Raw genomic sequence first — 17075 nt, 5'->3', positions numbered from 1 at the left:
GCCGTGACATGGACACTTCACCCGAATTGCATTATCCGTAACATGGAACGGTTGTTCATCTCAGGCCTGGTCTGATCGGATTAAAGAAACCCGAGTTCCCAGGGTGCAGGCCACTGCATCTTCCGAGTGAGGTTTATCTGACTTTTTATGAGCAAAAAAGGGTTAAATCCACTTGCGCCTTGTTTTGCCTTCTCTGTGATGCCACCATAAAATGCACAGGCCACTCCGTGGCTATTTAGAGTGTGCACGCACACCTTTCGCGCTGCACATCGTGCTGTAAATCATTATACCTGCTGCTGCTAGAGGCAGATTAAAGCGCCAAAAGTGCTTCTGTGATAAAAACAATGGAGCGGCCCAGTGAAAATCCAGAGCAGGGACGTATTTTTCTGTTACTTTATACGGTGTCAATGCACAAAGTGAAACTTTACGTCTCCATTGAACTGCATTGTTTCATCTGCACCCGAGAATGGTACACTGGGCTGGCAGGATGGGCTGGAGATACACACACTCGCTTCGAAACTGACTGGCCTGGGTTCAAATCCTGACCCAGGTATAAACCGTCATCCCGGTGTTTTACAGGCGGGGGTGATTTGTCGATTTGTGTGCTGTCCCTCGGACGGACGTTAAACCGGTGTCTCGTCTGCCGGCGTTAGTCAGTGGATGTTAAAGATCCCATGGTGTCCTTCGCAAAGCATAGGTGAACTAGCCGCGGCACCATGAACAAATTACAAATTCCTGTCCTCACTACTGCTGGGAAGGTAATGGAAAAACCACGAAGAATAACCCTTCCTCAGGACCGATGGTGGCACCGATGCTCTGTGAAGAGTATGGTGCACAAGAGAGACAGACAGACACTGGTACACCAATGAGCATGCACTACTTTACTATGGGGGTAGGATGGAAACAAACGGGAATGATAAATACTTTGAGCAATTACATTGCTGGAACAAAAGGAGATGAACGACTGGAAATGCAGGCCCCGTGGCCAGAGGTCGAAGTCATACTCTACAGATTTTCATACAAACTAGGCATATCTACCTGTCACTTTCAACAGGATGTACTTCACAAACACAATGCATTTCTAGCAGAGTCTCAATGAGTATGTGAAATATTGGGGGGGGAAATGATTTATTTGTTCTACAACACGTAGTAGTTGCTATTTTGTGTGTTCCTTTCATGTACTTTTATTTAATTTTCTATTGCTTCGTGAAATATTACGCAATACACTATATAATTTTTTTTGTGCTCCTTCCATGTATTTCTAAAGGGTTCCTGTTGTCTAGAATAATAATAATTGTTACCATGGCAACTGCTACATTATTAAGCTTCCATTCCTGCTTCTTGTTCTTCAATGCCAAAAGAGAGGGCTTTCAAAACAGGCATCTTTAAGATGAAATGGACATGATTATTTGCTCCAAGCAAATCGATTATCTGAGCTCTCTGACCAAGGTGGATTATGGTTTTGTGAGGAAGACAAGAAGCTATCAGAGACTGAACTATGGAAAACAATTGGTCATCGAAGAATATGGAGATTAGCTCGATGACAACTTCCAGAGACACAGAGCAAGAACGTAAGACTTATGCAGGTTTTTTTTTTTAAGGTGATGCTCAAGTTTGTGGAATACAATTTGATTTCCTGAAACTCAACAAGCAGACAGACATACAGCTGCATCAATAGCCATTGAATGCAATAGTTGTGGAATTGTCCTCCACTGGGTGCAATTATTATTATTATTATTATTTTTAATGAAGTGGGTCTTCTGTGGGTGGAACCTGGAAGCTCCTCGAGGTGAAAGACTTGTTCAAGAGCACAGAGAAAGGTGAAGCCAATTTTGACTGACCAACACTTGAGTATCCAAGCCCTGATGCCAACAGGTTTTGAGGAAAAGCAGGAGTTTCCCTTGTTTGGGGAAGAAACCCATATTAGTTGGAGTTCAGACTGCAAGGAACAATAGAACATCGTGATGATGTCATACTGGTTGGTTGTTCGGCTTTATGCCTGGTGTTGGCTTAATGGTTAGGGGTGGTGGGCTTAGGATCTGAGGATCCTGAGTTCAAATCCCACTCGGCTGTTGAATTAATACCAGGTGGGGTTGACTCTGCCTGTCATCCTTCCGAGGTCGGCAAAATGAGTGCCAACATGCTGGTATCCTGTGTCGGAGTGGCGACCCGTCCAGAATTGTACCCAATAGCCAAGGAGACTGCTTAGGCAGCACCAACGCTCTGCAGAGAGTATGGTCCCAGTGGATGGATGGTTCGGCTTTGGCGAAAATTGTTTGTAATGGATAAACTATTCAAATAAAACGTGTAGCATGCTTAACTCACTTTGTATATCATACCGTGCATGTTGAATGCAAATATTTGAACCGAAGCAGAACGAAGAACCGATCACCTCTGTTGGAAAGAATTGTTGGCATAGAGAACTTGGCAAGAGGATGATATATTAAAATAAAGGTCTATAGCAAATTGAACGGTGGACAAACCATATACAAGTGTTATAATGGACGGGTGCATTTTTTTTGCCGGTGTTGTGATATCACGCGGACGTAAAACCCACCTGTACGCGAGCTTCCGTCAGGTTGATTTTCATGGCGAGTTCTTCTCGAGTGAACACGTCTGGGTAGTGGGTCTGCGCAAAAACAGCTTCGAGTTCCTCCAGCTGACCGGGCACAAAAAGACAATATGAAAGCCACACCATGACCACGTTCTCATTCCAACGACGAATGCTTCCCTACTCTGTAATTATACTGAACATGTAAGGAAAATCTAACATCTCTTCGAGGTATCGCACTCACTTTTGAGGTGTCTGGTCTGAATTTGATTCGTGGCCCATCTATAAGCTGTCACCTTGCATGTCTGTTTGCGTCATCCTGCATGCCAGGTGTCCCGTTTGAGATGTTGCATTAGCTGTTGGATATTGAACACCCCACAGTGTCTTTCTCAAAGAGTATCGATTGTTGATGGCACCCATAACAAATTTCACTTTCCTTCCTTCACGGGCAGGGGCACTGCATCAGCAGCATGGGTGCACTCCCAGAATTTATGCATCTGACAACTAAGTGCTGCATACAAATGAATGAATGCATGGAGGCTTTTGGCCACTGCTACCTTTTCTTAAATGTTGTAAAACCTTTTCGTGCCCATCCAAAGTAACCTGAGGGCAATAAGCGAGTCAACCACAGAGTCGAAGAAAATGACACCTGCAAGTGGGGTAGGCAGATTGCCCCCTCCTTGAAGATCGTTAATGAGCCGGTGGGGTTTCACCGACAATCCAATAGTGACATGGGAATTTTCCTGAAACGAACTTGGTTTCCAGAATGTTTGAATTTCATCACCTTACTACGACAATACTGCAACTGCTTTATGCTACTTTGGAACCCACAATCGCTGGGATGTAGGGCCAGTGGCTTTGCCGCTTCGATTATTGAAAGTAATCTTCACATATAATAGGAGAGAGGTGTTCTTACATCTTTTCATTTATTTTACATCTACCCAGCATGCCTATGTCATGCCATGTAAAAGATGTGTGAGATCATGTCATGTGTGACATAATCCGCGGCGATGCTCACCACAACAGTCAGGAGGTGTGTCTCATGTATAAACAACGAATGTGGTCATCATTGGTTAGATATTTGTCGGTATGCCATCTTGATGAGGGCAAATAAGCACGAAATCCAGAGAGGTGGCTCCATTTTATGTTTTACTAATGTTGACCTTTTAACTAATAATCTTTGTCTGTTTGACAGTCACCAGGCTGAGGCCTCTGTGTGGGAGATGATGCTTTGGTGTAGGACTGTTCAATGTGGATTGGGGGAGTGCTTGTCACACATGTTTTGACATGTGTATATATATATATATATATATATATATATATATATATATATATATATATATATATATATATATATATATATATATATATATATATACACTCACACATATGTATAGATACAGGGTGACAATTAATTCATGAACAACCCTTTTTAATAAATATCTGGTTTTGTTTTTATTCAGGTGATGTTGAAGGACTTAGCTTTGGATATTTGAACCCAATTATCAAAACCAAAAATGGACAAACGGAGCATGGAACACAGAGCCACCAATGCGGAGCTTTATTTTTCCAATCACAACTCCATTACAATTGCTCAAACACAGTTTCAGGCAAAGTTTGGTTTGTAAACATGTCCCACACGGAATTCAATATTGCGCTGTGCTAAAGCACACGGGACAACTGGCAGTGAAGCAGATGCAAAAAATGTCAAGGCAAAGGAATTCAGTAAGAACTGAAGAAGCAATCGAAAGAGTGAGAGAAGCAGTCCTACAGAGCCCAAATAAGTTGTCAAAAAGGAAGTCTCAAGAGCTAGGCGTTAACAGGGAAATTATGCATACTATTGCAAAGAAGGATCTTAGTCTATATCCATACAAAATCCATGGGTCACAGTAGTTGAAACCGACAGACAATCCATGATGAAACTAGAAGGGCACTCGGTGGAGCGCATACCTCCACCACGTAATGCCTGATCCACGAGAACATATCAGGCCCATTACATTTTTGAAATATCATGCAATGCAGGACTATATCATTTTTGGCCTGATTTCTCAATGGTGATGAATCACTTCAAAAATTAGATAACTCTCGTATCCAGATCCGGATTCGGATCTTCACCAAAATTGAAACAATTTGGCCTTGCCACACACCCAACGTGTACACCAAGTTTCATCCGAATCTGTCTGCAACTTTTTGAGATATTGTGCTGTATATTAGTTTATCCCTATCTCTTAATGGTGAAAAATCACTAAAAATTTTTTTTATCAGATCTCATCCAGATTTGGATCTTCACCAAAATTGAATCAATTCTTCCTTTTCACACACCTAACGTGTCCACAAAATTTCAACCGGATCCGTCCACAAGTTTAAGATATGCTGCGCACAAACAGACAAACAAGTGAAAAATCGTGCTTAGCACGACACTTGGCAAATTAGTTGACCCTTCCGTGTGGTGGTCCAAGCTGTAATGTCATGTAATGCGTGGTGTTTATTTGTTCGTACATTAATAAAATGACGCGACGTCACAAATAACAATTATCAGGCGCGCGTTGTCATGGTAACGGCAGCAGATTGAAAATTTTCACAACTCATTTAAAGCCACCATGTGACATTCAACAACTTATCATCGGTGCTTGTTGCCTTCATTCTGATCGTAGAAAATATTTGAAAATACCTAGGAACATTGCTTTTCAACCAGCTTTATGATCCCGTTATCAGGTTTGAAATATGTTGTAAAACAAAAATATGTATTTTATATGTGTGTGTTTTCATGTTTTGGGTGACCCTGACCTTGACCTTCGGTCAATTTCGATCAAACTTTGTACACATGTTAATATTACATGCATAAATAGACAGTATAACTTTCAATATAATAAGTGCAAAACTGTTTGAGAAATAGCCATGTGTAATTCACAAAATTACCCATTGGTTTATAATGGGCGATAATGGGCGATAATATAAAGTTATGCAGCATCCAGATCCTGATATTGAACATCACCAAAAGTCACATATCTTTTTGCACTGTGGATTTCTATCAGCTATTAAAATTTCATCCAAATCGGTTAAGAATTGTGACCTGCAGAACAAATATAATTTTTTTTAAATCATGCCAATAGCTAAAAACTTTGACGTCATAAGCTTGTTAAAACTGTGCATAATTTGTACAAAAATGCATTTTAAAACATTTAGATATTCCATTGAAGTTTGTTTTGGCATCAACACGAAGTCGCTATGACTTCCGGTCACTGAGTTATGTCCAAAAATGTGTTTTCACATTGTGCGACGTCACGTCGTGACATTTAGTCTGATTAAGATGCGGTTTGGATGCAGACCGTCTCAGGTGGATTGTCTATCAGGGGTAAAAATTTAAGAACGACTGGTCCAGCCATTTAGATTGTAGACGACCGGACAAACAAACAAGCAGTCATAGACTGGTACTTACGAAATCGTCAACTTGACCTCTGACCTTGTCTAATAAAAGCTGTCTCTCGAGAAGGTAGCGACGCAAACCAGAAGTTTATACGATGATTCTGTACCAAACCATCAAAAATCGTAACGTCGACCGAAGCAAAAATCTCCATTTCTCGACGCAATTATTTAATATTATTTTATCAAAGTCACAAAACCGTAATATTCGGCCATCCACCAACAATCTTTACATAATCCGATGGCTTAGCGAGTCAGGCATGCGACGATATCCTTTATTGGGATAAAAAATGACTTTTAAACACCATCTTTATCGAAAACACCGTCAGTGCGCACACGCAAAACCTTTAGGTGACTCAACGACGCGTCTGCTGGAGCGCGCTGCACCATGTGATGAGCCGTGACGCGGCGAGTGAAATATTTTTTATACAATCTTAAAATGTCTCAATCATCTGATTTTTACCAGAATTTCGACAACCGAGTGTTAAGCGTCCTAAGCGATTGCAAAAACCGAAGACAAAATTAAAATCGACGTTAAAACGAACTCATAACGTCGACCGAACCAAAAATACTCCATTTCTCCACGTGAATTTACGGAATTATGTTTCACCTCACTGTGACCTTGACCTTTGACTGATTTTGACCAAAATCTAATCAGTGCTAGCAATCACCCTCCTGAATCATGGGGTGTAAATTGACATTGGTAGCTTCTTCCGTTCTCGAGTTATTGTGCCTACAAACAAACACACACACACACACACAAACAAACAAACACACAAACAGAGGACGGAAGTCATCAATATACTTACGAAATCTTTAGATTTCGTAAGTAACAAACCAAGAAACAGAACAGACCAACATACTTGACAAAATCAAAGATTTCGCCAAGTAACAAACAAGCAGTCATAGATTGGTACTTACGAAATTGTCAAATTGATCTCTGACCTTGTCTAATAAAAGCTGTCTCGAGAGAAGGTAGCGATGCAAACCAGAACTTTCTACGATGATTCTGTACAAAACCATCAAAAATCGAACGTTTGACCTCACTGTGACCTTGACCTTTGACCGATTTTGACCAAAATCTAATCAGCGCTATCCATCACCATCCTGAATCACATGGTGTAATTTGACATTGGTAGCTTCTTCCGTTCTCGAGTTATCGTGTCTACACACACACACACACACACACACACACACACACACACACACACACACACACACACACACACACACACACACACACACACACACACACACACACACACGCTTATCTGGGTTGACAGATGCTTATATCAGAGCAGATGCTTATCTGGGTTGACAGATGCTTATATCAGAGCAGATGCTTATCGGGGTTGACTTACTTACAGGTAAACACAGACAAGGGTATTCAGTAGATCATTCAGGGGAGAGGAGGAGGAGAATCGTCTCTCTCACCAGAAAGTCGTCAGTGAAACGAAAACGTCCTGAAAATGCGTGTGTGCATGTCACGTCCATCGCCAGCACCCAGCTTTGCCGTGCACAAATATATACATATATACATATATACATACATACATACATACATACATACACAAACACACACACACCGCCATTTATTCGTGTGTGTATGTATGTGTTTATGTATGTGTTTATATATATATATACACACACACACACACACACTAATAAATGGCGGTGTGTGTGTGTGTGTGTGTGTGTGTGTGTGTGTGTGTGTGTGTGTGTGTGTGTGTGTGTGTGTGTGTGTGTGTGTGTGTGTGTCCTCCAAAATCATGAAACCTCGCAGCCTGAAACTTTTCATGTGTATGTAGAAAACTCCAAGGAAATGCATGAGTGAAAATTGGGTGTTTGTGTTCATTAAAACACCCCTTTTTAAACATAATTAACCACCTTATATAATTCGATCTTTTATCAGGCGCATCCTTGGCCACCTCGCTCTTTGGGGACTGACGTCATATCCTTGATGACTTTGCTGGGGCCTGAAGCCGCCATGTTTTCTGTCCTGCTCAACCAACGCTGGAACAGGTCGCAATGATTTCTTTACGATAAAGTTTTTTTTTTCCACTTTCCTCACTCATATTATCGAATGCCTGTTCATCATAGCTACGAATCGTTGTATACATCGCTTTTGTAAGTATTATTATTGTAAGTATTAGGAGCTTGGAGCAATTTCATGCATTTTATGACAGGATTTAACACTATTTACTCTCACGGACTGATATTATTTCGATTTTGAGGATCGGATATCGTCTGGACTAAATAAGTGTTGAAATCTGTTGTGAAATCTGATAATTTAAAGAAATAATGAATCTTATAAACAGTATAACTAAACCGATATACCTATTTACTTTAAGTAAGCAAGGCTATGTTCCCTCCTCCGTACATACACAAGATAATTTGAAATTTCCAAAGCATTCAACTTATATTTTCTACTGTTTGGAGAATTATGTTGAGTGATCAAAATTTTTTAGTTACGTAGCAAAATTAACCAGCTTCATTGAGATGTATGATTTAATGCATTCACTGCTGGACCTGTTCCCCAGAGGGACTGCTTATCCATCGGGTCTGCTAGATCTGTGTGTCTATTTTCGGATATTTCGAGAGGTGCTCCACAGGGAATGAAAGCAAATCTGTTTAAAAGAAACCTAAAAACGGACATTTAAAAATAAAGTTAAAACGTTTGGGCGGACTGCCAACGATGTACCACGTGACGCGTGCAAGACGAGCAGGCAACATGGCGGATTATCTGCAATGTTTATTTCATGGGTGTTTAAACTTTGTGATGTTTCCTGGGTTGTTCTACATTAAACAGCAACTGTTGTGGATAGTCATTATTCAAACGAAAATTCATTTTATTTCATTAACTGCTGCGTGCGCGGTGAAGACCGGCTTCAAAGTTAAATGGATCCTATACGGCATGCAGCCGCAGCCTGGCCAGCCATTTATCAACCACTTAATTTGACTGCTTGCTTGAGTGCTTAAGCTACTTGATGAGCGCCTTAAAGTCAGTAAAGGTACCACGCTACATCATTCTGAGTGAATCGTTCACTCACTGCGGACGCTTTTGCCGTGCCATCTCATCCTGAGAGTGGTTCGTGCTGTGTCGTATCCTGAGCGAGTGGTTCATGCTGTGTCATATCCTGAGTGAGTGGTTTGTGCTGCGTCATATCCTGAGCGAGCGAGTGGTTCGTGGTGCGTCATATCCTGAGCGAGCGAGTGGTTCGTGCTGCGTCATATCCTGAGCAAGCGAGTGGTTCGTGCTGCGTCATATCCTGAGCAAGCGAGTGGTTCGTGCTGCGTCATATCCTGAGCAAGCGAGTGGTTCGTGCTGCGTCATATCCTCAGCAAGCGAGTGGTTCGTGCTGCGTCATATCCTGAGCAAGCGAGTGGTTCGTGCTGCGTCATATCCTGAGTGAGTGAGTGGTTTGTGCTGCGTCATATCCTGAGCAAGCAAGTGGTTCATGCTGCATCATATCCTGAGTGAGTGGTTTGTACTGCGTCATATCGAGAGCGAGTGGTTTGTGCTGTGTCATATCCTGAGCAAGTGAGTGGTTTGTGCTGTGTCATATCCTGAGCAAGTGAGTGGTTCATGCTGCGTCATATCTTGAGCGAGTGGCTCATGCTGCGTCACATCCTGAGTGAGTGGTTTGTATTGTGTCATATCCTGAGCAAGTGGTTCTGAGCAAGCGTAGGGGTGAGGAGTCAAGTGTGGAGGGAGAGCCAAGGGGTGGGCAGTGGGGGAGGTAGGGAGCAAGTGGAGAGAGAGAGATAGAGATAGAGATAGAGATAGAGATAGATGTGTGTGTGTGCGCACACAAGATTATGATAACATGCTAGGGTAGTGGATTCAGCAGGTCAGCACGGGCAGCGCTGCCGATTGATGACCAAAGCATCCCAAACTGATCAAAATAGTACCAGCTCTGCCAGGCAGGTAGTCGTTCAGAAGCGATGTTCAGCTTGGTAGTTTTAATATGGGATAAATGGGGGGGGGGGAAGAGGAGGCAAGGTGCTGTAGATGATGCAGAGAAGGTTGGAATTGTTGTGTGTGCAGGAGACCAAATGGAAAGAAGACAGGTTGAGGATGTTGTTATGAGGATACAAGATGTTGCATGTGGTTGGGGAAGGAAGGAGTAATGGCATGGGAATAATAGTATTACAAGAATCAGCAAGCAGGTGGCCAGAGTGGAAAGATGAGAGGGACGGATAGTTATGGCATGGGTGGTGATAGAGGAAAATGGTTTGTGGTATGCTGTTGTATGGGCCGAAAACGGGAAGGACTGCCGTAGAAAAGCAGGAATTCAGGGACACACTGGAGGGAATGATGGGATTGGTTGAGCTGGATGTGCCGCTGTGCATTGCAGGGGACTTTAACGCACATGTGAGAGCAGCGGAGCAGGGGGAAGAGGAATGTTTTGGTAAATTTGGTTGGAAAACAAGGAATAGAGAGGGTCAAGAGCTGGTGGAGCTGGTGGTGAGAAATGGGATGGCCATAGCTGGTTCATTCTTTCAAAAGCAGGAAAGCTACAAGATTACCTACGTATAGGAGAGGACATCATAGAACAGAATTGGATTTAGTGGTGGTAAAGAAGCAACAGTTGTGGAGGGTTGACGATTGTAAAGCCATGGCAGGAGAGCAAGTTACCACCTAGCACAAGCCTGTGGTGCTTGTAGTGCAGATGGAGAAAAGCAAGGAGGTTAAAAGCAGGTGTCGGAAGATTATTAGGTGGGGAAACGTTTTCATAGAGTGCAAGGAGAGGTTGAGGGCTCGGAGTGAGCAACTTAGCAAAGAAGCAGAAGGTTTGGAAGAGGAGTGGAAGAACTAGGGAGAGGTGTTTAGGGGAATTGCAGAAGATTTGTGTGGAAGGAAGTCAGGAAAGTGTGCATCTTTGAGGGATAGAAACCAGGTATGTTGGATCGAGGTAGCGAAGGTAGTTGGTGAAAATAGGGAGGTTTGGAAGAGGATAGAGAAGATCAAGGATAGGGCGAGGCAGCCAGATGCGGGGTTACTGCACCTATATGGGCAGAAGAAGAAAACGGCGAGGGCTGTGGATAATGCGAGGAATAATATAGAAGAGGAGGTGCTTAAGAAGTTGGAAGAGGATGGTGGGTTGAAGATGATATATAAATTAACTCATGACAGGGATGAGGATAGGAAGGACATTGGGGAGGGGGTCGTGGTGATAAAGGATGGTGGCAAGAGGCTAGTGACAGAGGGGGGGGGCAGTATTTAAGGTGTGGGAAGGGTATTTCAAAGAGCTGTTGAATCGGGAAGAAAGCAACAGCGAGTCTGGAGCTACCGTGTTATGTAGAGGGTAAAGTGGAGTTGGTGGAGATCACAGAGGAGGAAGTACAGATGGCATTGAAGAGGATAAAGAAGGGAAGATTGCCAGCCATTGATGAGGTGTGTAAAGAAATGATAATTGCAGTGGAAGAAGTCAGAGCCAGTTGGACGAAGAGGCTGTTGAACATTTGCATGAGAGAGGGTTCAGTTCCAGAGGAGTGGAAGACAGGGTTAATTGTGTCGATATGGAAGGGGAAGGGCGATTTTCAAAATCCAAGGAAGTACAGGGGCATTACACTCCTCAGTCATGTTATGAAGGTGCTGGAGAGGATTCTGGATGGGGGGGGGATAAGGAAGAGGGTGGAGATGGAGATCGGAGAAGAGCAGAAAGGGTTTGGAAAGGGTAAGGGGATGACGGATGGGATGTTCGTTCTGAGACAGCTGGTGGAGAAGAGGTTGGAGGTGCAAGGTGAGATGGCATTGGGTTTGTGGACCTGGAGAAGCCTACAACACTGAAGATGGGTGATGATGGTGATGTGAAGAAGAGATAGTGATGTGAAGAAGCAGAAGTTAGGTTGGTGGAAGGGATGCACAAGGGAATTGAGGGAAGGATCTTGATTGGTCCTGGGATGTCTGAGGAGCTCAGCATGAACATTGGTTTAAGGCAGGGAAGTACTCTGAGCACACTCATGTTTATCATGGTGATGGAACTGGTAAGCAGGAAGATGAGCTTGTGTCATATGTGGAGGATGCTGTATGCAGACAATCTTGCTGTTGTGGTGGAGAGTGGGTGGGAGATGCAGGAAGTACTGGGGGAGTGGAAGGAGGCACTTGGGAAACTTGGGCTGAAGATGAGTATGGAGAAGACTGAGGTGATGTGGGTCAAGCAGCAAAGAAAGGAAATGAATTTGAGGTTAGAGGGGAAGGAGATCAGGCAGAGAAATAAGTTTGAATATCTGGAAGGAACATTTACCGGGGATTGGAAGTCCGAGACAGAGGTGCAGAGGAGGATTCAGGTGGGTGTGAATGCATGGAGGGGGGTGGAGGGAGTAATGGCAGACAGAAAAATATCAAGAAAATTGAAAGGGAAGGTTCTGATGTCATGTGTTATGCCAGCCTACCTTTACAGTCTGGAGATGGTGGCACTGACAGAGAGACAACAGAGCCTTCAGATTTGCGCGAACAACTGGGTCAGGAGGATTGCGGGGGTGAGGAGGGTGGATAGAAGGACGATGAATTGAGGGAGGAGATTGGTGTGCAGATGAGTTTAATGGGGAGATTGGTGAAATGCCGGCTGAAACAGGTGGGACACTTGGTGTGAATGGGGGAAGAGAGAATAGCAAAGAGAGTGGAGCGGTTGAAGAAGCAAGGTAGGAGGAAAAGAGGTAGACCACGGTTGAGATGGAAGGATTGTGTGAGGAGACTATTTTCATGTCTATTTTAGTTGTAATGAAAACATACCTTGTTCTGGTTTCAACGTGTTGTTCATTTTTAAAATGTACATAAACTCAGAGGTCATTTTCAGTGTACAAAAGTGGACGTATTCATTGAATACAATTTAAAAGTGGACGTGTAAATTTTATACATAACTTTAAAGTGTATGTAACTTGTTTAAAGTGTATATGTGCATTACCATATCCCACGGGAACTTCCCCAGCCTCGTGACAAATTAATTAGGGATGCAGGCATTTTACGACCAAGCCAATTTTAATGTTTATTTACTTTACATAATATGTGAATTACATGTTCATCCATTTGTTTATAAGCCTTGAAAAGTCAGGTAAACACCAAAAGAAAACCAAAAAACAAAATTTTTCTTTCCTCTACATTATGAGAATTAATGTACCTTCACTTCATTGGGTGATGTACAGAGACAAGACAGAAGTAAATAGACACCATGATTTTAAAATAATTTATTGATTTAACATTTGTAGTATATTTGATCCATTTTAATACACACACTAGTATTTGGTAGACTTGCCATTTGCAGATTTCAATGCTTTTACTCTTTCAGCCAAAGAACCAACGAGTTCCGAAATTTTCTCTTGTGGGATTTCTGCTCAGGCTTCACGCAAATGGTTCAGCAATTCTGTCCGTGATGTTGATTTCCTGGACTTTTTCCCACACAGCTTGATCCAATATGGCCAAGAGGTGTTCAATGGGATTCATTTGAGGAGACTGACTTCACTATGGAAGTCGCTTGATCCCATTTCTGTCCTGTCATTCTTTGGTCTTTTTTGCAGTGTGGCATGGAGCTCCATCTTCCATGAACAGTGTTGTTTTTGACCATCTGACCATCTGACCAGTGGAGTAGACGGGGAGAAGTCCATCCTCAAGGACAGAAATGTATATCATAGAGTTGATGTTGCCAACACACTCCACAAGCTCTGACCGACTAGTGCTCCAGATTGCTCCCTACACCATCACTGAAAAACCACCGTGTTGACTGTTGGCTGCAATCAGTTCAAAGAGAACTTTTGATTGGGAAGTCTCCAGACCCATACGCGTCAGAAAATTGAGTAAATTGGGACTTACCTGAAAAAATTACAGTTTGCCAAAACTCCAAGGGTCTGTTGGCTATCTCATCAGCCCACTTCTTTCTCCTTTGAATGTTGGCTGGTCCAAGAAGAGGTTTTCACCTCGCTGCTCTCCCATAGTAGCCCAGTTGAAGGAGGTACTGCACGGCAGTTCTTGAGTTAACTTGGACCTTCTCTGCAACATCTGCTATCTTGCAATGGGGAGTTCTCAATAGATCACTTGTCAGCTCAAAGACACTTTTCTGAGGGCCCAGGTAGACCAGAACGAGAAACTGTGGATTCCTTGCCTTCGCTGGTGAATTGCACAATCACCCGATTGACCATAGAAAGTGGAATGCCAACGTTCTGAGCTATCCGACTCCACATTCAATTGGCCAACAATTTGTCCTCTGAAAATCACAAAGGTCGTGTGCTCCCTGGGTTCAAGGCATAGTTAATTGTCATACAAGACACACGACGACTCGTTTCTGCAAATAAATAGTTGAATATTAGGACAAATCACCGAGTAAAACTTGCTTTAAACAGATGAAATGAATAAATTTAAGGTGTCTATGTATATTAGACCACCGCCACGATCGCTGCAAACAAATCGTGCATTACCTCATTTGAGTTGTTATCAAAATGCATCTTTGTTTCCTCAAAACAGTACTTTTATTTGATTAAAGACGAAGCATCGTTCAGTCTTCAAATGTACATCAGAGGCAGCTGTGAACCCTCAGAGTTATGTGAAGCAAAAAAGATAGCGTTGATTTCTGGGTGGCTGGAGGGAAAGGCATGGCTTGGCTAATGGGCAGTGCGTGTGATGCTGGGTGAGATAGGGGAAGGTGTGGCTTGGAGAATGGGTGGCACTTGTGACCCACAGACATGAACTGAACTGGTTTGCATAATTATAATATGTATACACTGTTGTGGCATGCTTGCATACTGCATACAACCACCCAGGTGCATCTATTGTGCAGACATAATAAATATAAGCTTTATATATTTGATGATTTAGATATTGAGAGAGACATATTCAAGCATGAGGTTACAATGATATGCAAGCCGAAAGACAAACTAAATGTTGCACATTCATAATTTACGAAATCAATGACCAAAAAATTAGCAAGTCATGTTTGTGATCAAAAATGCAGTATAATTAAATGTGAAATATTTCAAGCGTGCTATTACTACAATAACTTGGTAATTAACAAATTGCTAACTACGATGACTACTTAGTAATTAACAATATTTAAAACAAATCAATACTTAAGCACAGCAATAGGAAGATCAGAGAGACATAGGAATCACTCTGGTCTCTGACTGTTTAAAAAGCCAATTGTATTTACATTCTGCAAATGGTGAAATAACTCAAGTAAACCAATAATTAGTGGTTAGAATGAGCTCATTATTGAAAAGTTTACAGCAAGAGTAATTTTTAATGTAACCACGGCAAAAGTTATAAAGATAAGAGACAGAAGTTTTTACCGTTGCCGAACAACATATTCCAGTGTCAACTCAATTGTCTACCAGCAGTGTGCAGATAGAGACTGCACTAGCTCACTCTTATTCATGGATGTTTTCATTTACAGACTATTTCTGACTGTTTTGTGATTTTTCCTGGGATACTGGCTTTGAGTTGATGCAGTACGCAAAATTTAAGCTTTCTACACCACCTAGAAGGTACTAAACATTTATATCAGTGAATGAGTGAGTGAGTCATTCAGTGGTTAGAAGGGCTATATATATATATATATATATATATATATATATATATATATATATATATATATATATATATATATATATATATATATATATATATATATATATATATATATATAGTGTCAATGAAGTTCTTGTGCAAATTGGAACATTTATAACGATTTATGTAAACATGATAGACACAAACTCAAAGTGGTAGATGTCATAATGCATAGGTTTTTTTTTTTTACTCAATGCAGTGCAAATTTTGGTGTCAACATAACTGCCATCTTTCTTAATACAGTATATCATTCAATCTGATTTTCCAAGCTGTTGAAAACATTCTCGAGTTGCTGCTGAGTAATTTCATGAATTGCATTTGTGATCGTAGCCCTAAGTTCATTCAAAGAATGTGGTTTTTATGAGTAAAGAACAGTTTGACATAGCCCCATAAAATGTAGACTAATGGACAGGTCAGGCAATTGGTCCACTTCTCCTGATCCATTTGTTTGGGAAGATATTATTCAAGAATCATCGCACATTCGAAGCATATTGGCAGGGAGCCGAGTCTTGCTGGTACAAGGTGATATGTGAAAGATTTAATCGTCCTAGTACGGGAACCAAATGCAGTAATTGTTGTGGTTCACATTATCACTGATGGAGAAGCTGCCTCATCAGAAAATGTCAACTCATCAAGAAACCCAGGGGAATTGTGGATTTATCAAAAGCAAAAACAACATCAATGTTTATAAAACTTCATGATGTATTTTCATTCTTAATTAATTTGTAAAAAATTCAAAAAACATGTTTTCACTTTGTCATTATGGGGTATTTTGTGAAGATCAGTGACAAAAAAATTAAATTTAATCCATTTGGAATTCAGGCTGTAACACAAAATGTGAAAAAGTCAATGGGTGTGAATACTTTCTGAAGGCACTGTATATGCACTACATGAACGGCCCCCAATTAATCCCACTTTGTGGGACCAGCCGGGGAATGTTTTTGGCCCATGTCTCTCATGAAGCAGCTGACCAGTCCTGATGTTCAGCTGAAGGCGATTCGGTCAGAAATTTGGATTTGTTCAGGGTACGGGCAAAATCATAAACTATACCTTTGACCTATTTCACCAAAGAGGTCTATTATGTACCTTCTGCCTTGAGGGACCTGCAACCCACCCACACTATATCTGCCAAATTATCCCTTCCGTGCATGAACTTTACCCAAAATGTCAATCGCAGGATGTGCATACGAGTGACGAACCTGCTGCAGAGTGAACGTTGTGCGATTCCGCCGTTGCTTCCTCCGATAGAACCCATCCTCAAATTCTGCAGTCGATGTGAGTTCTCCAGATGAAACTGTGCAAGAAAGGTTAAAAGGGATGTGTGCATTTATCAGCTTTTGAATTTACCTTTACAACAATTCTCTCTCTCTCTGTCTCACACACTCTGTCTCACACACTCTGTCTCACACACTCTGTCTCACACACTCTGTCTCACACACTCTGTCTCACACACTCTGTCTCACACACTCTGTCTCACACACTCTGTCTCACACACTCTGTCTCACACACTCTGTCTCACACACTCTGTCTCACACACTCTGT

General features: G+C 41.9%; 1 protein-coding gene and 1 long non-coding RNA gene across 4 annotated transcripts in view; one reads left to right on the top strand and one right to left on the bottom strand.

Annotated features, from left to right (window-relative positions):
* LOC147026856 (dorsal root ganglia homeobox protein-like) overlaps nucleotides 1-17075 on the bottom strand; it is a 48514-nt gene that overhangs the window by 17775 nt on the left and 13664 nt on the right. Inside the window, exons 3-4 of one of the 2 annotated variants that reach the window (XM_085882706.1) lie at nucleotides 16733-16827; nucleotides 2558-2659 (exon numbers count right to left, since the gene is read on the bottom strand). In XM_085882706.1, coding sequence (XP_085738832.1) covers nucleotides 2558-2659; nucleotides 16733-16827 — 197 coding nt within the window. The remainder of the gene's footprint in view (nucleotides 1-2557; nucleotides 2660-16732; nucleotides 16828-17075) is intronic. The other variant, XM_085882707.1, reaches the window with a different exon arrangement.
* Nucleotides 7939-17075, top strand: part of LOC147026855 (uncharacterized) — a 78635-nt gene continuing 69498 nt past the window's right edge. For both annotated transcript variants that reach the window (XR_015058536.1, XR_015058537.1), the window contains exons 1-3: nucleotides 7939-7996; nucleotides 15361-15451; nucleotides 16711-16808. This is a non-coding gene — a long non-coding RNA (uncharacterized LOC147026855). The remainder of the gene's footprint in view (nucleotides 7997-15360; nucleotides 15452-16710; nucleotides 16809-17075) is intronic.

This window comes from Eptatretus burgeri, chromosome 5 (assembly GCF_056783735.1).
Source record: "Eptatretus burgeri isolate ZD-2024b chromosome 5, Ebu_testis_v1, whole genome shotgun sequence".
NCBI lineage: Eukaryota > Metazoa > Chordata > Myxini > Myxiniformes > Myxinidae > Eptatretus > Eptatretus burgeri.
Note: the sequence above shows the minus strand (reverse complement) of the source record. Positions and strands in the feature narration are given on the sequence as shown.